The sequence below is a fragment of the Anguilla anguilla genome, chromosome 10 (assembly GCF_013347855.1).
Source record: "Anguilla anguilla isolate fAngAng1 chromosome 10, fAngAng1.pri, whole genome shotgun sequence".
Lineage (NCBI taxonomy): Eukaryota > Metazoa > Chordata > Actinopteri > Anguilliformes > Anguillidae > Anguilla > Anguilla anguilla.
Window position 1 is genome coordinate 7018755 of NC_049210.1, and position 24048 is coordinate 7042802.

The 24048-nt window shown below is 47.2% G+C and overlaps 1 protein-coding gene across 11 annotated transcripts in view; it reads left to right on the forward strand.

Moving 5' to 3' along the window:
- arvcfb (ARVCF delta catenin family member b) overlaps positions 1-24048 on the forward strand; it is a 216976-nt gene that overhangs the window by 130880 nt on the left and 62048 nt on the right. For 9 of the 11 annotated variants that reach the window (XM_035379907.1, XM_035379914.1, XM_035379912.1 and 6 more), the window contains 3 exons: positions 13338-13496; positions 15378-15398; positions 22458-23122. In XM_035379907.1, the coding sequence (XP_035235798.1) occupies positions 13338-13496; positions 15378-15398; positions 22458-23122 (845 nt within the window). The remainder of the gene's footprint in view (positions 1-13337; positions 13497-15377; positions 15399-22457; positions 23123-24048) is intronic. The other 2 variants (XM_035379910.1, XM_035379911.1) reach the window with 1 other exon arrangement.

The following is a 24048-nucleotide window of genomic DNA, read 5'->3' on the forward strand; positions in this document are numbered from 1 at the left end:
GGAGTGCGGATTTAAAAATGATCATTGCCATATGTTAGAAAAGAGTAAATATTTGACATTCTTTTGTCTGTTTTTTTTTTTATAATGAAAACATATAAAGTCTGGCTTTTGTCTCTGCCTAGAAATAGCAAGACCTGGATCATGACAAGAGTTTTATTTATTTAATTACTTTTTTTAAGAAAACACAAATGCTTGAAAATGCTACTGCAGTGTTGCCATGGGACAAAAGGTTGCTACACCCCCTCCACCCCCACCCACACACACACACACACACACACACAACAAAAACAGGCTTCTCCGATTCTTGAACAGGAACAAAGACGTCTCGAACAATAGGCGTTTCATCCGGGCGGAGGGATCGCACGCGAAGAAGAGCTTCAGAGGCGCAGTTCCTGCTGGGTAGCTGTCAAGCGCCATTTTCGGACAAACGTTCTTCCCTGTTCGCGTCCCCCCCAACAGCTCTGGAGTGGGGGGGGCCTCCGTCCGGAATTACCTGGTCAACCGAGGGCTACATTTTATACAACCCCCGTGGTTTATCACAAAAGCCCTACCCCCTAAAAAAAGAGGGGTAGAGGGGGGGGGGTTATGGGGGCATAGAGAATTGGGAAATGACAAATCTGGGTTTGTGAAGCGAGTATGGCATGCGTGAAGAAGCTGAACTGTATGAGAGGGAACGCTCAGCAGTGGAAGGGGGGGGGTTAAATTCCCACAATGCTTTGCTGACAAGTGAGAGCCGTTACATTTCTCTGGCGGGGAGGGGTTTTGGGGGTGGCGTGTTTGGGTGGGGTGGGTCCCCCTGTTGGGTGGGGCAGGTCCAGATTCGTCCCTCGCGCCTGACCTCCTATCCCCGTGTGCGATTCATGACATTTAGCTGACGCTTTTAGCCGAGGCGACTGACAGTAGGTGGATTTAGCACGGCGAGAAACTTCACCACAAGAGCTTGATAAATACGCCCCGCCCCCCCAGTCCCAATCCCCCCCGGTGTCAACTTACCCTTTTTATTTGGGGTGTAGCTACCGCCCCAGTGTCCCGTGCCCAGGACAGGCCCCCGGCTTCTCTTTTTTTACCCATAATTCCAGTTGATTAGGAAGCCGCCTGAGCCGCCGCACCCAGCCCCCCCCCCCCCCCCCCCCAGCCAACGCTGATGCACGGATTGGCATCAATAGGGTCTTTGTCAGGACCCTGGACCGTTCGGTTGTCTCCTGTGTGCCAGTGGCATGCTTCGCTGGCAGGCTGCCATGGTGAGAGAGTCCAGCATCCCTGTGCTCCGTTTGACTTCCCCTGTGGCCCCCACCAACCCCAAACCCCCCCCCCCCCCAACCAAAGCCGCCTTGCTAACAGGATGGGGTTTAAAATGTTATTATTATTGACCTATGATACAGAAGGGCGTGGTTGGGACCCTCGTGTTGTCTTGGGATTCCGTCCACAATGCCCCCCCTTCACCCGCGCTGGTGAGGGGGGGGGCAACTGTTTGAGAAGACAGATGCAAAGGGAGATTGGGAGCCCCCCACAGTTCCAAAAGGCGAGTTTTTGCACGAGGATTAATTCTGTAAGAGTCCTCTAATGATTACTGGGCCACATCCTGACTGCCCCCCCCCCACCCACCCGCCAAAACCCAGCCCTCCGGTGCCGCCCATCTGCCATGCTCACCGCTGACGTCCAGGTCCATGATGGGCAGTGAGAATGCCATAAAAATCTAATCAAACCTCGTCTTCATCAAATAATCTTTTTTTTTTTTTTTTTTACAAAGCCACAGGAGAGCCAATTCTAAAATGCACTCACAAGGTGAGAGGATGTTTAAAAAAAAAATAATAAAATCAGATGAGAGATGAGTGGATCAAAAAAATAAAGAGGTAATTCCAACGATGAAAAGGAAAGATAAAATTATTTAATTAAATTCCAACTACAAGGACAGGCTCGATAATGACACGGGTTTAAAAGCGCTGGGAGGGTACAAATGGAGCCACAGTGTCGGGAAACAAAAATCAAATATATGCAGAGTGTGGAATTTTTAAGAATTCAATATATTCCGCCGTACTTTTGTAAGTAGAAAAATAAATGCAGGCACGTCTTCGTTTCAAAATAGGTCGTTTAATGTAGCAAAGGAACTAGTGGGTCTGTTACCCAAGTACAGATAAACACAGAACCGACAAATGACGGAGACAGTGAATACTTATACCCTGTTCCTTCAAGGAAACAAAGGGCCAAATGGTTATCTTTAAACACATCATGGGGAAGGGGGGGGGGGCGAGGTAATCAGACATTGGGGGGGGGAAGAAACAAGGTGTGGGGAAGTTGGACTGAAGTAGGGGGTAGAGGATACTGCATACCAAAGGGAGAGGATGTAGCACAAAGGGTGTGATAAAAGGTCAATTTAACTGAGTGTGGTGGTAAACAATCAATCCTATCTGCAGCTGTCCCACTACAATGTGAGACACCTCAGAAGGGTAGAACTGTGGCTCCCATGTTTTCCAACATTCCCTACTTTTTTTTAAATTTTTTATAAGAAAGTCTTCTATAATCGAAGGTATATGTATAGAAAAGAATATGAAGCAAAAATAAAACATAAAAATTAAAACAAAAGCACACAAATTATTCAGGGGTTATTTCTGAGCCATCCCACAGTTTCATTTCTATCAATGACTTTCTCCAACTGTTTTTTTTTCTGTTTGCGCCAGCAATAACACTGTGTTTGACCATTGAGGATACAAATTACTATTAGACCTACAATAGCCAGGAATATCCGGTTCCAAAAATGTGTTCTCATCAGAGCATCCTTGTCGCTTCAGGACTGTGGCCTCTGCCTGGGCCAAGCTCACCTCCATTTTTGTTTTGAGTAGTGTTGAATCACTCTCCATTAGAGCTTTCTTCACCTGAGCATGAATACCTGCAAACACATTTGACTAAGGAACCAGGTAGGCATCATCCCACGTGGCCAAGCTGTTGGACTCACTGGCATCAGTAGTAGGTAAACGAATGTTCCCCATCTGAACAGTGTATGCTGGTGTAAACCAGAAACCAGGGGGGTGATTAACACCTTATATTACCATATGGAAGTCCTGTGGGGTGACTCAGAATACACCAGTGACACTGGTCCACCACCCTCTCCACTTCCTCTAAAGGGTGCACATTCCTCTCTGGGGACAGTTCATTAGAGTTAACAGATACAATTTATTGCATGACTTTCATGCATAACATGTATGAATGTAGTAATCTGTAAAAATGTTTGATTCAGCCATTCCCTTACCAGTTCAAACCTTAAACAATACTGATCAAACATGACAATGATGTTAGCTCAATCATAACCAGCATGCATGAATACCGTATTTACATCATATTATAAAACCCTTTTTTTTTTCTTTTCTTCTGGTCCAAGAATGATGCCTTCTCTAGGAATAGGGTGCAGTGGAGGACATTTGCTTCAGTCCAACTGCTTGAGTCTTCCCATTCCTTTAGAGGTTGGCATTGTCTATCCTCAACATATATGTATTATTATTATTATTATTTATTTTATTTATTTATTTTTAACCGTATAAATTTAGATGCATCATTGTTAGACCAGGGTAATATGTACATTCATGCTCCACGGCCCATCTCCCCAGGTTATCCTGTCCCTCATCCCAACTAGTTATTGCGTTAATAATGTGTCCAATTACGTGTTTTTACTGTCACAATGAATTCTTATATTCTTGGAAGCTGTCTTCCACCCTCAATCATGTGTTCTAAATGAAGATTCACTTGATACTTTCCATGTGTCTTCTGTTGTGAACGCTTCACCATCTTTCCACCTGTCTGATGTCCATTAGGTGAATCCAACGTCAACTGCGTGTATTGTCCCTGACACATTGGGTGTTGTTTATGAATATGACCGGAATGTCCCACTTAGTGCTGACCTCCAACCTGTTCCTGAATACCAGGAGCCTCGTCCTGATCTCGATTAATTCTGTAGGGGAGAGAAAGACCAAGTGTGAGTGTATATTCTTATGCAGTTTTAATCATTTAAACATTGACATTGGTATCAAGTTCAGCTTTGTTATATAATTTGCATTGGTCCCCATGATACCAGAAATACTGTATTGGCCTACCCCGCTTTTTTATTGCCAATTTCAAATTGGTTTCACCAAGTTTGTCCATAACTTCGTATGGACCCTCCAAGTTTGCTTCCCAGCCTCCCCCTTTTAAATTTTTATTATTATTATTTTTTTTTTTTTTAAGCATCCCCGATTTAGAAAGTCACTGTATGTGGGGTTGGACTGTGAAAGGGATTCTCAGAGCCTTTCTGGCTGCTCTGCTCAGCATGGGCCTTAATCATAGACAATAGGTCTGTGTATGTAAGAGTGCCTTCAGTCTGGGGCTGTTCTGTCTGAGGCTGCTGTGCACGCAGCTGTTTTGGCCCTTTTCCTTCCATCCCTCCTCCTTTTGACCAGCAGTGTCGCTTGGAATGGCCAACACGCTTGCAATTGGCACACACACGGGGGCTTCTACACTCATTCTGAATGTGACCTGGCTTCCCACAGTTAAAACAATGAAATCTGGCCTGGCCCTTATTAGATGCTAGCACAGCAACCCTTTTTCTAGAGCTCTGTTTAGGGCTCAGTGAACTGAGTTGCGACTCATTCCACACAGTTAAACAGTCTTGGATATCCCTGCCTATGTGCTGTCTGACTGGCTGTGCACCCAGTTCTCTATTCAACTGTAACAATAAATGTTGGCAAGTAGGCGAGACAAGATCTTTATATTTATTGATTACCAAACTCCAAAACATTGGATCGTCACCTGTTAGTAGTGCTCTGTTCCCTCCACCTATGTTTCGATTGTACACAATCACAAATGTTCTAAGAAAATCAGTGGGATGCTGCCCTTTCTTAGGTACAAACTCAAGGATTTTATTCATGTCAGCTATAACGCGATAACCCACAGCCTCGCTCGTTAGCCTTAACCTTGCGTCATGATTGGGGAAAACAACAGGGTTTCCCTGACCCTGTATGAATTCTAACGGAATAGTAACCGATGTAGGGAGCACAGATTGCAATAATTTACAACAGTCCTTGTCAGTTAGCGAGTGTATTCGCTGCAGCGTTTGCACCTTTTCAACAACTGCGGTCGGGTCACTAACTCCGTCCCACGTGGGAAGTTGTTGTTGCAGTGTAATCAACTCTGAAAGTGTAAGATTGCGATCCACCTGTTGATCTGCATATTCATATGTGATAGCCCCATTGACAGGATTTTGTGTTCCGCTTGTACGAACTCTGCGTGTTATTATTGGTGCGATTTTAGTGTTTTTTGTCCCGACTGATTTAGTTGCTTTTTGTGATGTAGAACTTCTAGAAACCAACCTTCGGCAATTAGAAAGAAGTGAATTGGTAATAGATGCATTACATTCTGTCCCCCCAGTAGGCCTATGAAACCCCGGCTCCTCATCTAAAATTTCATTATCACTTCTTTCATCATCCACATCTAACAAAGGAGCTGTTTGGCAGTTTGTCTGTCTGACTTCCCATTCGTCATCATCAGAACTGTATACTGACTCACTCTGCTCCTCTAATGTCCTTAAAATCACTGCCACTCGCCGTTTCATTATGGTATTTGCAAGTTTTTGCTTTGCCATTTTTTCTTTCAGCGACCTGAACTTCTGTACAATCGCATTATCCTTATTCTCCCCAGACACATTCCATAACTCTTTATATGCCACCTGAGCATCGCGTAACTGTCCCTGCGTTTTAACCAATTCTGCAGTTGTAGTATTCAATTTCTCCCTCAACTGGCAAATTTCTTTTCTAAATTCTAAGTGTGTTGTGGCATGTAATATACGTTCTGCAACAGATGCTTCCAACTTCCTTGAATTTACCTCCAGTGCTTTATTCAAACTTTCAACTTCACCTCGCAATTTAGGAACCTCTACAACTTTATCGGTCAAAAACTTAATTGTTTGGGCCATAGCCATCACACAGTTAGCCTGTCTCGTTTTCTCATTTTTCTTCTTTTCATTGCGCTGCTCACAAGCAGTTTGAAGATATTCAACAACATCTACTTCCTGTGGTACGTTGTAAGGACCCTCCTTACAATGTTTGGTCAACAACATAGCGGCCCACGATTTCCAACCATTCACTGCCATTACTAAACTCCTGTACAATGGACAAACAAACTTTTGGTACTTGAAATTGTCCAAGGTCTGTGTAACTTTATACAAGCCCCTGTCTAGAACACTGTACACATGTACAATCAATTCTGACCACTTGTATTTTAAAACATTACACAATTTCCGTAACTATTCCTCTACAATATTACATACATAAATATTTCATACTCACAAATGTACGTGGTCCGTTCCGTGCCTTCAAGTCCGTTTTTCCTTCAGCGTTGGCAAATGGCTTCCAAAACAGTCCTCTTACTGTAATCCTTTCTTGAATTCGGTGTCAACGTAAAAAAGAAAGTCTCTTCTGTAGGCCAGTGTCATACGCGAATGTCAGCCTCCCCAGTGTTTTTTTTTTTTTTTTTTTTTGAAAAACGCAACAAGAACGACGGATTTGGGCTGGCTCGCCAATAATGTGGAATTTTTAAGAATTCAATATATTCCGCCGTACTTTTGTAAGTAGAAAAATAAATGCAGGCACGTCTTCGTTTCAAAATAGGTCGTTTAATGTAGCAAAGGAACTAGTGGGTCTGTTACCCAAGTACAGATAAACACAGAACCGACAAATGACGGAGACAGTGAATACTTATACCCTGTTCCTTCAAGGAAACAAAGGGCCAAATGGTTATCTTTAAACACATCATGGGGAAGGGGGGGGGGGGCGAGGTAATCAGACATTGGGGGGGGGAAGAAACAAGGTGTGGGGAAGTTGGACTGAAGTAGGGGGTAGAGGATACTGCATACCAAAGGGAGAGGATGTAGCACAAAGGGTGTGATAAAAGGTCAATTTAACTGAGTGTGGTGGTAAACAATCAATCCTATCTGCAGCTGTCCCACTACAATGTGAGACACCTCAGAAGGGTAGAACTGTGGCTCCCATGTTTTCCAACACAGAGGGGATGAGAGTCATTAAGAGGGCAAATCGAATCTCGCGTGTGACTGTCAGTTTAGTAATCAAGTTCATTAGTCCAGTTTGATCCAATCAAAGAGTGCTGCTGTCCAGCAGATGTAAATTTCGGGGGGGGGAAATTGGGAGTCTGAGCAGGCCGGTGAAACCTTAGGTCGTAATTCACTTGTGTGGCTCTGTGGAGCGTGATGCATGACGACAGCTCCGCCCAGCCCCCCTAAATCAAGGGGGTCCCAGGGAGCCACAGGTCTGCTGCTTTTAGCCAAGTTCAGATTTACGTTTTTTAGGCAGTTGGCGGACGCTCTTCTCCGGTGCGACTTGCGCAGATTCGTTTTTTTTATACTGCTGGATATTTTTTTTTACCGAAGTAATTCAACATTGTGAGAGGTGTAAAAAAAAAAACAGCAGGTTGTGTAACTCCTCCATGACCAGAGTTGACAATCGCTGCCCTAAGTGAACCTTTTTGGTCGACAGCACTGGCGGTTCCCCCCCCCTCCCCCCCACCCCCGCGTCCCCCCCCCCCCAGGCTTCTGAAATTCCAGGTAGCGCAGTGGGGTCTTTGGTCACGCGTGTGAGCGCGGCGGCGCGTCGATTTAAAGCTACGCCACCCGCAGCTCCGGAAGCCGTGATTTACGACGGCAGTCCGGAATCCTTCAATCAATCGAAGCCGCGCGTTCCTCTCGCCTCGGCATCTGTTTCCGATCAGCGGCAGTCCGCGCGCGCGGTGCTCGTCCCGCCGCCGCCGCCGCCGCCGCCGCCATGTCGATCCGGGCCGCGGGCGCAGGGGAGACGGAGCTGTGAAGTCGAACGATCGCAAAAAGAAAAGGAAAAAGAAAGGGGAAAAAAAAACTTTTAACGAGCTGAAAACTTTCCGTGCGCGGGGCGCGAGCGGGTTATAAAAAGCCGGCCCGCTCGAGAAGTAGGAAATCGCAGCGGACGTGTTCGATGCCGCAGCGCTGGGCCGTGATTGCGCTGCGATACGCATTGGAATTGCCTTTCAGACGCTGGTAAAGTCTGAACATGTTCCTTTTCTTCCCTCCGTGCTACGTAACTAAAAAAAAGTACAACGAGCTATGAAAGAAGCCATTTTGAAAAAAATCTGAAAACTTTGAGTGTGTGTGAGTGTGGGTCAGAATAGGTGTTTGTGTTTAAACTGACGCCAACCTGCTGGAATCTGGCTGCCGGGTTTAAGGGTCAAAGTTCGTTTCGAACCAGGGGCCGCCGCGTTTTACAGTCCGCGAGGAGAGCCGCGTCCGTCCTTCCTTCCTCTGATCCTGCAGAGCGCAGACGGGTCACAGCAATGTGGCAGGAGCCTCACGCGGCCAATCACTGGCCACTTCACATCAGTGAAATGATGAAAGGAAGGGAAGGAGAGCGAGAGAGAAAGGGAGGGAGGGAGAGTGATAATTAGTGGAGGCCCACAGCCATTCCTGTTTGGCTGTTCTGCTTCCACTGACAGCTCCATTACTTCTGCGTTCCGCCTTTCAGCGGTGGGCGTCCGACAGCCAATCAGATGCAGCAAGGCTCTGACTGCGTGTGTCTCGTCTGTCAGGCCGGGCCTGGTTGCCGTAGCGTGATGTGTTTGGCATGGCAGCTGTTGGACGGAGATGAATTTGATTGTGGATCATGTGCTCGGGGCCCAGACATGATTCCCGCTTTCGTTGCAATTTTGTTCTTTTGTGTGTGTGTGTATGTATGTGTGTGTGTTAGAGAATGTTCCCTTGCCTTTAAAAAGAAAAGGTATCTCCAGAAGTATCACTAATAAACTCTGAGCTTGTTTGATAGTCACTGTATTGGTAGAAAGCAGAGATGAACTCCACCAATTACAGAGTCTGTTGGTGACAACCAGTGGAACAATGTCAGCAGTGATTGGTCGATGGTTTCAGGCTCCTGGCAAATACCCACGTTGAGGCAGAAAATATCCACCAATCACCATTGTTGTTGTTCTTCTGGTTGTCAACATACTCCTTGATTGGTGGAGTTCGTTTTATTTTTTCTTCATGCAAGGTGATGTCATGACATGTCTTGGCCTTATGTTATTTTTCCTGGGTGGAGTCAGTCGCGTTTAAGAATCAAGAAACAGGAAGTTGGATGCTTAAAACTACAGATAGAATGTGTCATTTCCTGATCATCGCATCGCTCTTTCCCTTTTGATCCCACAAAGGAGGCCCCTTCTCGCTCTCCTGATCTGTGGGAAGAGTAAAGCTGGTGTCAAAACAACCAGCCACATGCTGTGAAGCTGACACATCTAGACTGTGGTGAAAGAGGTTCAGGAGTTTTAAAAAAAATTTGTTTATTTTTAAGAAATCAATCCACGATCTGCCTCAAGAAAAAAAACCAGTCTCTGTCTCTGTTTTGTTTGCTCGCAAAGAGTTTTAGTGCTGCAAAAGCCTTCAAAGACAGCGCTTCATTGGTTCTGACAAATATGTGTGCTTTTCACATGTCAAAGGTGCTGACACCAGCGTTGGGTGAATATTCAAAACTATTTCACGCTTTCTTGTGTTTCTTTTTCTTTCTTTTAAATATAGTGTCAGGTTTGGTGTTTTTGCAAGCAAGCTAGACCAGAATGAAGCTTTTGTGTGTATTATGTGTTTTCTTTTTGTTTGTTTGTTTTTAAAAAATTTTTAGTTTTGACCTCCTGACCCATGGGGCAGTACCTGGAGTCTTTAAGCAACCCGGGTTTAAAGCGTCTGTAAAGAAGTCTGCTGGTTCTGTCGCTTCTCACCACTGGTGTCAAATGCCAGCAGCTGACTGTTAGATTAATGGGACTGTGGAAAGGTGTGTGTGTGTGTGTGTGTTTTCATGAATATAAATAATGAATCCTGGCAGTGGTTGTGAGGTTATTGGCACTGACTGTGCTTTATTAGAGAGTTGCTGAAGATCATCCACCTCACAATTATCTTTATCCCCCTCTGTGCCACGGCGTCTGTCTGAAAGGGTCTCCTCTTCCTCTTCCTCCCTGATCCACTCTTCTCCCAGAATCCTCGGGGTATACACACAGACAGACTCGCAAACCCCAACCCAGACAGTTTGTGATCATTAATTTAAGGTCCCGCACATCCAATTCACCGCCCCTCATCTATTCGGTATTCTCAGACTCCCAGGGTGCCGTAGGGTCGCGGACACGCGAGTTTCGAGGAACCCGCGATTGTCAGCGGGTACCCCCCCCCCCCAGGGGGGCTGGCTCCGGGATACGAGGCGAATCTTAAAACAGCCCTGTGAAATTCTGGTTTTGACGGTCACCTCTGGGGTCCTGTCAGCTGTCGGCTGAAACCCGGCCAGTCGCTGGCATATTCTGGACAGGCAACGCGGTTGGACACCTTCCAGGGGGCTGGACCACGGGGACTGGGGGGGTTGAAACCGACAGCCGGTTGCCACGGCAGGGAAAAATCACTGCACCCTGACGGAGGCTGTGATTGGTGCCACAAGAACAGCGCTGTTCCTGGAGATGTTCCGTCCTGTGGGTTTTCACTCCAGCCCTAACAAAGCACATCTCATTCAACAGCTAGAGCAGGGCTGCCCAACCCTGTTCCTGGAAAAGTACCAACCTGTAGGTTTTCACTCCAACCCTAAGAAAGCACATCTCATTCAACAGCTAGAGCAGGGCTGCCCAACCCTGTTCCTGGAAAAGTACCATCCTGTAGGTTTTCACTCCAAACCTAACAAAGCACACCGCGTTCAACAGCTAGAGCTGGGCTACCCAACCCTGTTCCTACCATCCTGTAGGTTTCCATTTCAACCGTAATTTGACACGCCTGATTCTACTAATTAGCAGCTCAATGAGATCTCTAGCTAAATGAGGAATGTTTTGTTAGGGTTGGAGTGAAATTCTACAGGATGGTAAATCTCCAGGAATAGGGTTGGGCAGCCCTGCAGTAGAGCATAATTGCTGAACTGAGAGGTTGCAGGTTCGATTATCAAGATGGGGCACTGCCATTGTGCCCTTGAGCAAGGTGCTTAATCTGAATTGCTTCAGTAAATTCCCATCTCCGTAAATGGATTGTACTTAAAGAAAATTGAACTTATGTACTAAAGCTGGACGATATACCACAACGATAATCATCAAATGCAACAATGATCTTCGCGTACCATATGGTGTATTACCTTTTTTTTTGTCTTTTTCTTTTTAATTATACTTGAAACGTTAGTAAACAATCAAACTCAAGAGGCTGCATGAAGTGCTTCCGGAAACCTAGCCACTGTTATCGATTGGGTGTTGGTAAGACAACCAATCGGCAGCAAGGTCATACAGCTTCCATGTGATCATGTGATGTGTTTTTGTCAATCACGTGGAAGCTGCATGGAAGCTGCGGGGCCTTGCTGCTGATTGGCTGTCTTATGGTCACCCAATAGATAACAGTGAGGATGTTTTTTCGGAAGCATTTCACACGGCCTTTGAAGCGTGGTTGTGTACTTACCGCCTCATGTATAGTTAAAGATAAAAAGATGAAAAGAAAGGCAATACACCACATGGTGGCAACGACCATTATTGCATTCGATAATTATCATCACGGTTCATTGCCCAGGCCTACTATGTACATTCCTATGGATCAGAGCATCTGCTAAAGGCATACATGCAGATGTATCATATTTCTTAATTTTGTCGAACGGCAATGTCTTACCTTTGAGTAAAGATGATTCAGTGCCGCGTCAAGATAAATTGCGAAAAATGTGATAACTGTGCATAATTTTCCTAGAGTTTCACAGTTTCTTAGATGTCTGTTGTTTGTTTTTGCGGGGAAGGCAATTTAAGTTCATCTGTTGCATAATTAATAAGCCTTATTTAGTTTAGAGGCGCACTTTTCCAGGAAAAACAAGCTCAAGGCTTCAAACGGGGCGCTCTACAGTTTGGGAACGGCATTCGCCGAAGTCCAGTCGAAGAACTTTCTGGAAGAACTTTGAAATTAACTAGAAGGTCATTTGTTGTACGAGATTTCTTCCACGTAGCCGACGATATTTTAACTGCTAGCGTGGCACTTTATTTTCAGTTCTCTTCGTGACCTATTTTCACAGTGTTGAGTTACACAAGGAGACGAATGAAAGCAGCGACGGGCTCCCGGGTTGCAGAAAAGTTTGTTTGACTTTGATGCCGCAGGATAGCCGTGAAGCCCGGACGAAGGCCGTGCGACTGGGCTGTGCGCCAAGAGCTCGCGAACGACCGCTAACGCGAAAGCGAAAGGATCGAAACGATCCGCAAACGAGACGGCGGCCGATCGATCGGGGTCCCGCTCCTGCTTTGAAGGCCCCGGCGGGGTCTGATCGATGACTTCTGAAAGGCGGACGGACGGACGGGGAGATACCGGCCCCTCTCCCGTTTCCGCAGATTAGCGTCCCGTTAGCCGCCGCGGCGGCGCAAACTTCTCTCTAAATTACCACTCGGTATCACAACGAACTAAAAGGCCATGTTTACCCAGCGCTTTCCTGTCCCAGATTCATGTCTGTCTTTTTTTTTTTTGGTGGGTTTTTGTGGTTATTGACAGTTGTTTTTGGCTTCCTTCCTCATTCCGGTTGCGTGGGCGCAGTTGGCAGGTACCCTCTCGCTCAATCAGGGCCTCGGTTTTGTTTTTCGGACCGCGTCCTGTCTTTCCCCTCAGAGGAGCGCCTCTCTCACACGCTCAGCGGAGTCGGGCGGGGGCTCCAGGAGATCGCCGTTTTTTTTTGTGTTTTTTTCGCCATGCGATACAATCAGCAGTCGCTGCCCAGACATCCGTTTGACCGGATTAACTGCATTCAGACCTCAGCAGTTGTAACCTTTGGGCCGATTGCAATCTCTTAAGGCTTTGTGTTAAACTGCCTAAGAGATCTGTAGGCCCCAGCGGTGGCAGTTTATACCGCAGTGGGACGCGGGAAGGAATATGGGTTTCTTTGAAACTGGGCCGACTGTGGGCCCTTGGTGGTGGTGGTCACTCCAGTGCCACACCTGGACCCCCCTTACCTGCGGGGTTCTTTGAAGGGCCAGGGGCCATTTCAGTTCCATCGATTCAGAAAATGGTTTGAAATTCAGTTCACAATTGGCAAATTACCCACAATGCACCGTTAGGATTTTTCCATGAACTAACTGAATTTCAGTATGGCTGAACTGAAATGGCAATCGTTCCGTGCTCTGGTTGCTGACACGCTGAACTGCTTTTTTGTTGTAACTGAGTGAATGGAATTTCATTTCATTTCCCACATTGACTGAATTGAAATGAGATGAATCCCTTAACTCTCCTGGTTGTTGGTTTTTTCCTCTGTGGCATTGCCTGGTTGTTGGTTCAAAGCCCTGACTCTCTCTCTCTCTCTCTCTCTGGCCCACAGGAGCAAAGTCCCAGTAACCAGACGTCTCTGGCCATGATGCAGGAGCCACAGGAGGTGGTGGAGGAGACGGTCACCATCGAGGAGGACCCGGGCACGCCCACTTCCCACGTCTCCGTGGTAACCTCAGACGATGGAACCACGCGTCGCACAGAAACCAAGGTAGAGGAACGGGCATCGACATAGCCTCTGCCGCACTTAGATTAAATCCAGCCTCGAGCACAATCTTGTCGGTGGGAGGGGGGGTCAATTTCTGTTTCCATGTGAGAAATGTCCACATTGGGGTCAATTTCATATTGGCCCAGTTGGAAAATTAATTAAAAATCAATTCATTAATTTACAAAGTGGCCAAAGGACATCCTGGGCGTTTCAGAAGTCATGAATCGAATTTCGGTTCGTTTCCACGACTGATTGACCCCCCCATCCCCGATGTTAAATGTTACAAGTGTGTGCCGATATAAAAGGTCAGATCACGGTTATCACTTAGCCGACCACGGCTCCTGCAGATGACATATTTAATTTTATCTGTACACGTATACGCTTTTTTATTCTGTCGGCACTTGTTCTTACAGCCCTCTCAAGTTAATTGGAAAAATCTAATGCTATCCACACACATACAAGCCTATTTAATTATAGATTTCCACTGTTCATTTCTGCTTCTTTTTTTCACAAAACTGCTTTAAGAACATTTCTGGTAGAGGGGATTTGACCCTAATTTCCTTTTTGTATCACAAGAAAAGATTGCATACCCTCGATACATGTACAGTGTGAGAGGCAACACAGGAAAGAACTGATCGATGCTAGCGCTCGAGGCTAGCTCTCTGTTCTGATTGGGAGTGTGAACACTGCTGCCAGTGAGGAACCTGGAAGACTGAGGAATGTCCCGGATCGTCTGTAGACTGAAAGGAGTGAACCAGCCTGTACGACTACAACACAGATCTTGAGTTGAGCTGAATGCTAAACCATTCTGTCCAAGACTCGAGATTATTATACAGCCCTGCGATGGACTGGCGAACTGTCCATCATTAATTTAAAAAAAAATTGATTTTCCTAATATACCTATGAACATCTGTTCTAGTTATTAGTTTAGTTTCTTCAGTTCTAGAATGCGTGTACATATAAATCCTTTCTTTTTCTGAGTGATACGCTCTGGGGGGGGGGGGGGGGGGGGGGGTCTGAACTCATAAATAGCTCAATACAGATAAGAAATGGAGACTGAGTACGGGAAAGGTGGGGGGGACTTGGGGGTAGATGGAAACCTCAGAAGTTTAATTATAATGCTAAGCTTCCATTTCACTTTTCAGTTTGAAATGTGCAGTTTGGGGCGTAGAAAGCGTAGAAAGGTTCAGACATTAGTCCGTGGGATTTCAATTGGGTTCATCAGCACCACCTCATTCAAGGGTGGTCCAGCGTGGAGGGCTGTAATTGGATGGGTAAGCCGCATGGTTTCCTAGGTGAGACCCCGCTGCTGTACTATTGAATGAACACAGTGTGAACACCTCAGATTACTTCAGTATATATCCAATTTTATAAATGAATAATGTATATGCCCTCTATGCAAGTCACCCGAGAGAAAAAAAGGAGTTTGCTAAGCATAAATGGATAAACGGGATAAACTTGAAAATGGGAGAGTAATTTTTTGCTTTTTGAATACGACGTTTGAGTGTTTGCAAACTAGAAAGTTCGGCACGTGACGCATCCTGCACGAGTCTTACTGTTCTGATAACGAGCCCCCAATCTTATCGTACACAGAAAACGTGAAAAGAATGGGAGCTCCTAATGGATATGTCAGATTTCACGATTTCCCCTCAACCCCTCTCTTATAGAATGTGCCATTTAACCTCGTCTTGTTTAACCCCGTGTTCCCGGATTGCAGTTGTCGAAGTTATGAAACCTGAATAACACTTTGTTGTCCTCTGCTCTTTTATTTTACATTTAAGTGTTGCGGAATGGCCTGTTTTCCTCCTTGTTTTGTATTCGTATGTTATTTATTGAATCCATTTTTTTTATTTTACCCTGCTCTGTTTATCGTTTCTTGATAAGGATGTGTCAGCTAACGTAAAGGTGAGTGGAACTTTCTCTCGCTCCTCTTCTCTTTTAACTCACCGCGCCATGCGTCTCCGTGTGTCCATTCCACTGCGAATGCGCTACACTCCGCGCCACGCCCCACATCCGCGCCACGGCCAGTGAATTTAAGCATTAGCCGCGTTTCCACCAAAATTACCCGGAACTTTCAGTCCCAGGAACTACTTTACCAGGAACTAAAAGGTTCCTTCAGCCAATGGTTGTCTGCGTTTCCACCGGGGTCTAAAGTACCGCGAAGATTAGGCAAATTAGCCCACTGACGTTGTCGTCGGTCCATCTGTCATATGATTTCTTCTGTAGCCCCATACTACCACCGAAGTAGCCTACATTATTTTCTAATAACCGGGACAGCCTGGAGGGGTTTATTCCACTTATATACAACGGGTTACCAACAATGACTATATATGGTTACTTTTGTATTTATTGATTTTCATATATCCTCTCAAACACATTCATTAACAGCAGAAAACATGCACACGTTGTAAACAATTTGCTGTTTTATTACTTTCTCGTTGTCAATTCCATATAGGCTAATCGCAAAATGACAAGAATAGAACGAAAACTCGGACTTGCGTGAAAATGTAAATTAGTAGTGGTACAGCCACCGTTTGCTTTCCTTCGAAGTTACTGCTAGCCGAGCAGCGAAGTGTGCCCTCCAGATGCGAACCATGCACCATAAATGAGTCCATAGTCTTCCTGGTCTTTTCGTGGAATTGAAAAATGGCAGTAAAATTGAGTAAAATTACGGCAGTCTGAAAAAGCTAAAGCGAAGATTACTAGAATTAACCTGTTATTTTACCCGGATAAAAAGTGCGGAAGGTGATTTCCAGTTTGCTTGTACTGTATCACCAATGTTAATTATGCAGAACTACCGCATACCTCACATAACTGTATCAAACGTTTTGAGTCAATTACAACGGGCTAACAAAGAAAATCCGGAAGAAAATATTCAGCAACCGAATTAATCCGTTTGAATGTTTTGGTAGCCTACGTAATATGCTGTCCCAGCACGAATGCTTAGCATTTTATAAAACGAATACTAAAGCAAGAAAAGAACAGAAGAGCACACGTTATAATTCCAAGACGTTGACAGGTTATAACCAAAAGTAGGCTACTGCGCCGCATAACATACAAGTTTGATTTGAAGTTATTATGAAAATAAATTGGTTTGCCGCTGCATATTTTCAAACATGGCGGGTAATGGCGGAAAATAAATACAACACAAATGCTACGAGTACTCGACCAATCAGAAATGTTCAGCGCTGCAAGCTCCACCCAAAAGGTTCCTGTACTTTCGGAAAGTACTACCCCCCGAGCAGGAACGTTTTGGGGGGTAAAACGAAGCCCCCAGAACTAAATTTAGACCCTAGTTCCTGCGGTGGAAACGCACTGAGTTCCTCAAAAGGTTCCTAGTTCCGGGGTATAGTTCCTGCGGTGGAAACGCGGCTATTGCTGTCGGGATTCCACATTTCTGCCAAAAAAGACATTTCCCTGCGTTATTCCGGCAACCCGCGCCGTTTGTGGTGCTGGCGGAGTTATCGTTAATAGCCTACTCGTGCAGTCCTCACCGATTTCCCAGCTTTCCAGGTCTACATGGTAAAAAAGCAATGTTTGCTTTTTCAAAATAAATAAATAAAAATAATAATGTTTTTGCTCATGCAGATCATTTAGTCTGTGAAAAATCATGGTTATATGATTGCCACAAAAATGACTGAATCAGCTAATACATGTGCCTGATGCATTTTCTTTGCTTCTCAAAGTTGAGAAGGAGATGCGCATTTGCTAAACTTAACCTGGACCTGAAACATAAGACATGAAAAATCGCTCTATTTTTCAAGTACGGTCCGAGCTCGCGTTGTGCCCAAAATGCAAGCGAGATCTGCAACAGACGGTTTTCCCTATGAGCCGTACGAACGCGGCACTCCGGCGGAACTCGCGGCGGTCTTACCCCCCGGGCACCGCTGGATAGAGCTGGCGTGACACGAAGCTCTCCGGCGGTAATGAAAATGCACATTTAATCTCTCTGTCGCGCTGCGGTGTATAAAGAAGAGGACATTCAGTCACAGAGCCCATTTACAACAAGGATTTTTAAAATAGGGAAAATGATACATAATCAAGGATCAGAATGAGGGCGTGATGCTTGCAGGACAGACGGGATAAAAGTAATTTTAAAAAGCGGGAGATTAATTTCGGTCTGTATTTGGAATAAAATTATGATGACCCTTTGGCTTAATTGGTGGTGAACGTCTTATGCCGCGCATGACACACGAGTTCGTTTTTTAAAAAAGATTTTAATCTTGCTGTCCTATCATTTATGTATTGTTTTTGTGGAGAGTAACTATTAATTGGTAGTTTATTTTCTTCAAAACATGCTTAATGCGACTTCAGAAGGCGGAAGGATGGAGCGAGTGTGTTTTCTTTTCCGTTTCTCTCTGTCCTGCTGCTTATCGGATAACGTGACGCAAGGCTTTGATCATTTCCTGTTGCAGCTACCGTTGCAAAACAACTTAATAACGGCCCTCGACTTATTCCGAGTGGCTGTTGTTTACATGTAATCTAGACGCTAAAGCTCTGAATCAGCCATTTAAGCGCTGTGTCTTTGTGCCCGGTAAAAAAAGCCCACCCCCTCCTCTCCAGAATCGAGCTTCATCTCCTTCATCTCCCAGTTCCGTTTGGGTGCACGTAAAAAGCGGTACATTCTAGCGAAAGGCAGCGTATTGATTTGAAGGGCCATTCTGCCTTGTATTGTGAATTTAAATGAATGAGGTTGGTTGGGGAATATCAATTGGAATTGAAAGGCCTTAATACGCTTTAATAAGTGCGGTGATCAGCCTGATTGCCTACCGAGGGCTCAAGAACAGGAAGAAGACCGGAGCCCTATTACAGGCCTCGAAGAACTGTAGCCTTGGAAACTAGCAGCTAGAGGGCGGAGCTTGGCAAGGCATGAAAGGGCTTTTCTCCGTGCCTCAGGACCGTGCACTCCCGTGCAATATAAGAAACGCTCCCGTTTGCTTTCGCTGGTTTTCCTCTGTCGTTCACCTGTTTCCCTGCCTGTCCTCCCTGCCCATAGGTAACCAGGTTGGTCAAAACCGTAACCCGCCGCACCTACCTCCCGGCGGCCGCGCCCGAACGGCAGGCGGAGTCGTCACCCGCCACGCCCACCCCGTCGGAGATAGACCCCGTAAATCCCGCTCCCTGTGCCCCCCTTGCCCCCGCCCTACCCCGCCTTGCCTGAGTGCCACGACCTCGCTAACGCACAGCTGGCATCCCCATAACACAGAAGCGCCGCAGAGATCGTGAAACTCTTACCGGGCCGTAAAAAAAGAAAAAAATAGCCTGGCCGCCACGCCCGCTTGCTCTCGCCCCCCTTTTAACGGTCTAACAGTTGCTGCGCCTGGCCCCGCGTTTGCCTCCCCACCACAGGCATCTCTCGTTATAGTCGTAGAGTTTGGCACCGAAGGTCTGGTTTCCTGAAACAGAACCACTGACGGGACGGACTGGCTGCCTGTTTTTGGGCTGCCTGCACCGGTTTCGGATAAAACCTGACGCTCCTCTCCCGTTTAAGGGCCGACTTCTGAAGCCTTTTCCCTTATCGGGATTGGCCTAATGATCAAAGCGCGTTTGAAACCACACGCGCACACACACACGCACACACACACATGCACACGCAGGGAGAAGGAATTTCCTGATGCAACGAGGTAGGCTGGTTGCGTGCAGGATCAACAGCTCAGGAAATTAGCCAGTAGCACGAGGGTCAGGTTATGATTCATGCCAAAAATGCGCCCCCCCCCCCCCCCCACAACCTACCTTTCCTTCCTTAGATGGCATTCCAAGCGGTGTACAGGCAGCACCGGATTGTACGGTCAGAGCGAAGCGAGAGAGAGACACACAAAGAGAAAGAGAGAGAGAGAGGTGCCAGGGAAGTCTGTACTGCATTATCGCTGTCACACTGAATACGAATCAAAGGCGGCGTTCAGGACAGGCTGATAACCCAGCCTGCCGTTATCTGGCCGTTTGGCTAAAGTTTGCTTCATTAAGGCGGAACTTCTACCAATTTCACAGAAGCGACGGTCATTTCAACCTTCATGCCGAGAAAGGGAGAATGAATTCTCTCTCTCCTCACGCGTTGCTCAGTACCTACAGCTCGCTCGCCCCAGTCATGGTTAACGCTGACAGAAATGAAAAGCTGTCCTCAGGTGTGCCGAGTTTTGAATGAGAAGACTGAGCAAATTGACCTTTCGCATAGTTGGAGTGAACAGGATTTCCCCTCGTCTCCTGGGAGAGCCAGCCGAAGCTCGAACAGAAGTCCGACATCTGTGAAAACACTTCTGGAAGGGCTCTGCGATAATTCAACACATAATACATTCAACTACCTGGCTGCAATAAGAGCTAGTCTGCACCATGTATGATTACTAACAAACCTAAAACCCTTTCTGATAACTCAAGAGCCTAAACTTACTCTTACCCCCCCGGTAGGATGGTGTGAGCTTTAATTATTTTTCTAATCTATGAATGCCTTTTTAATCAAGTTTTTAATTGAGTAAAAATGTTGTCCCCCAGAGATATTATTTATAAAAGTCACTGCCAGTGCTTTTTTCCGATTCGTAAACATTTTTTATTTTTTTTTACCGTAGAATTTTTATCCTCACGGTATCATAGAAACCGCCTCGCTTTTACGCGCTGTTGTCATGGTGATTCATGAAGGGGGGTGGGGGGGGGGGGGGGGGGGGGGGGGGGGCGGGTTGGGGGAAACAGGTGGGGTGTTTACTGCCACCTCATCAAAGTGAGTGGATTTCACCTGGTGTGTTTTTAATGCAGTGCAGTGCCTTTCCTGTTCAGCTACTGCACAGGAATTCCTGCACACAGACAGAAGACACTCTGGTTACAGCTGGTGCAGTGCACCCTCAAATTTTTAATTTTCTGAATTATGTGATTCAAAAAGAAGCCGTTACTCCGTGCATAAGTTTCCCCAAATGTTTTAGGTGGTTTTTCTTACCGCGTCCTCTCTTAAAATATCGAGGTCTGCGGTGGAGAATTTCGGCTTCCTTGAACTCCCCCGCGATTATGCGAGTGTTTTGCGGGCCCATATCGAGCGGCAGCCGCTACATCATATTTAATCTGCCGCTCGAAAGATGCCTTTGACACGTTGTCGGTGCCCCCCCCCCAGACTTCTGTATTATGAATTATCCAGGCTTTGCACACTCGGCTCCCTTAGATGCTGTTACCTGCTCGTTAATGTGCTGTGAAGAGGACGGAAACATCTCGAGCTGACACCGTCGCCGTAATCATCCAAGACACAACTTTAATGAAACTTCTGTAGCATGACAAGACGAGACGAGATGCCAGTGGCAGTTTTTTTTATTTTTTTTATGAATAACCCAAATTGTTTTTTTTTTGTTTTGTTTTTCTGTTTTGTTACTTCATTAAAATCTTATTCGGTAAGATATTTTTTTTTTTCCGCTTGCACTCGCCGGAGAAGGAAGACCTCATTAAAATGAACAGACAGTAATGAAAACAAGACCTGAGCAAGACACCGTTATTGACTGAGGCAACTATCCTTTTTTTCCCCCCAGAGCCTCTAGTGGTAAGCCATCGCAACTGCGGGGGCTGTTCTGTCAGTGAGTTAATTAAGCTAGCGAGGGACGCAGCTCTTCTACCTGTTGGCGCCGTCAAGTTCAACATGTAGAATTAGAATTTTTGGGCAAATTAGACAGCTTAGTTAATAAATAATGACTAAGCACTGTAAGGTCCTATCGTGCAGGAAGGAAATGTTTAAGTCTTCACAACACAAATGGACACAAGGCCACTTGAGGCTTTCAATGCAACGAGGCTCGCAACAGACCAGAGACAGCCGGAAATCCCGGGGTCTTTCTCTCGTGCCGTGATGAATTTTCATCTGCCTCATTAGTTTCTCAAGAGGAACTTCTGGATGCGGACAAAGTAGCCAATTACCGCCGAGGACGATTCAGCGGGTGGGAAATTGGGCTCTGTGTGCGTTGGGTATCGGGCCTGGGACGTGTGACACCCCACCCTGCGACAGGCGGCCATTCTACTCCGGTGTTGTCCCACAGGGATTCGATGCTGATTTGTTGATGATGGGCAGGTCTGGAGGGGGTGTTCCAGTGACAGATATGATGATGGCGTAACAACCCCTACATCCCAGTCTCGATCCGCTCCCTGAGCTGGAATTTCAGGGCAGGGTTCTGCTCTGTTTGACAAGCGACACACACACACACACACACACTGCCTCCGTGCTGCCGTGGCAACTGTTCCCCTCACGGTCGGCCGCGGTAATGGCCCATTGGTCCGTCTCATCCTCGAGGTGAGAATTCGGTCCTAAGTGTAGCCGTTGAGCGGTGAGCAGTCGCCGTGGTAATGAGCTGGGGGGGGGGGGGTACGGCATCATTAAGCAGACTGGCACCTTCCTCCTGACAGCTTCTCAGCACGACGGGGAGAAAGACCGGGGGCTCGTTCGGAGAGAAAACCCGCCTTTAATTCGAACACCGCTCCCGCTCCTCTCCCGTTTTATTATTCTTTATGAGGGTATGAGAGTGTGGCTCTGCGTTTGGGTTCCTGTTTCATAGATCATGGCTGCCCCACTCATGCATGACTCGCGCCCGTGTTCGCTATCTTAAGGTTTGTGAACGTACGCTTTTCATACAGTGGAACAAAACAAAAAAAACACAAAAAAGGCACGTTTTCCATGTTACCATTTCTTGGCGAATCACACTTTGGCCTGCTTGGTTGGGATTTGGCAGGGTTGGTTGGGGTTTTGCTTCTGTTTTGGTTGGGTTCTTGTTGGGCTTTGGTTCAGTTTTGGTTGTGTTTTGGTTGGGTTCTGGTTGAGTTTTGGTTGTTTTTGCTGCTTGTGGTATGTCCTGGTCTGGCCTGATCTGATCTGCGATAATTGCTTGCTTTTTTAGCCTGTGTTGGTTGCCATGGCTAGCACGGTTCGCACAACTTGAAAACCACCCGTTTGCTCTCTCTGACCTCCCCTGTTCTTCCTGCCCCCCTCTTCTCCCTCCCCCCCCAACGCAGGTCACCAAGATGGTGAAGACGGTGACCACGCGAACGGTTCGGCAGGTGCCCCTGGGGCCCGACGGCCTGCCCCTGCCCGACGGCTCCTCCCCCATGGGCAGCTACACGGACTCCATCGACCGGCGTTACCTGAAGAACGGCGACCGCTACATCACCCCGCAGGCCACCTCCACGCTGGGCCGCTCCTTCAACAACTCCTACGGCGGCGGCGGCGGCGGCGTCGACTCCTCCTACGGGGACACGCCCGAGGGCCAGTACCGCCACTACGGCGGCGTCGGCGTCCACGACGGCTACGGCGACATGACCGACAACTACGGCAGCCTGTCGCGCGGCGTGGGCTACCGGCCGCGCTACCCCTACATGCCCGCCAACAGCTACCGGCCGGAGAACAGCTACACGCTGCCCGCCATCCGCAAGGACGACTACGGGCACGTGGCGCAGCCGCAGGTGGGCGTGCTGGGCGGCGTGGACCTCAACCGCTCGCAGCCCGAGCGCTTCCAGCCCGAGCCCTACGGCCTGGAGGACGACCGGCGCAGCCTGGGGCCCGAGGACGAGGAGCCCTACGACCTGGAGCCGGACTACTCCACCGCCAACCGCCGCGTCCTGGCCGCCGCCGACCGGGGCCGGCCCCTGCGCGAGCCAATCAGAGACGTCCCCCGAGTCAGGTGAGCGCTTGCCCCTGGTTTTTTTTTTTTTCGCTGGCTAATTCTCTGGCTAATTCTTGGGGTAGTTCTGCTTCTTATTCTTCGTTGAAGTCTTTGTCTAATTCTCTGCCTAATTCTCTCCATTGTTTTTGTGTTTAATTCTCATTCTTTTCACACTGTTTTGTAAGACCATAAGTAGCTTTATCACATTTAGCGGGGTCAGGGCACATTTTTCACTTTTTCCCAGATTTGCTCGGTCGGGTGTTTTATCGTAGGTTTTTGCTGACCTCTCCGACGCACTCGTTCTGTCATCTGTTTAGGAAGCACAGACAATGGAAGCTGCATCGTTTATAGATCTCATCCTCGCCCTCTCCCGAGGTGCTGTGTATTTACAGCGCACGTTTAGGGCGGTAGAAAGCGACGGGGCAGCATGTCCGGCGACGGAAGGGTAAAAGAAGAGAGGGAGGAGGGGCGCATTGGGGCGCAGTGGGGCGTTTTAAATGCGGGCGACATGCGAACATGTGTCGCTGTCACGGGAGGGGGGGGGACAAAAAAAGACACGCTTTTGAGGTTCCCTCTTCCTCGCCAAGTTCCAGAGGCCGTCCCCCTGAGCGAACCCCCCCCCCCCCCCACAAAGGGAGGGCCCTCGCCCCCGACACGCGGTCCGCCATCTGCCCGCCGACGACCCGCCAAAAAAAAACGCCTGGCGGAGGAGGGAGAAGCGGCCGTCCGCTGTCCAGTCAGCTGCCATCCTTTCTTCTCCTTCGCTGTCTTTTTTTTTTTGTTCCTTTTTTTCGTTGTTTTCTTTATATTCAACACCACGACTGTAGCCCTTGTTAACATTTGGCCTTGAATATGCAGCAGGCGGGGGGAAAAATAAAAATAAAAAGAAGTGTCGCAGAAGTGCGTAATTGGAGCAGACGCTTTTTTTCCCTGTGAAGCACAGC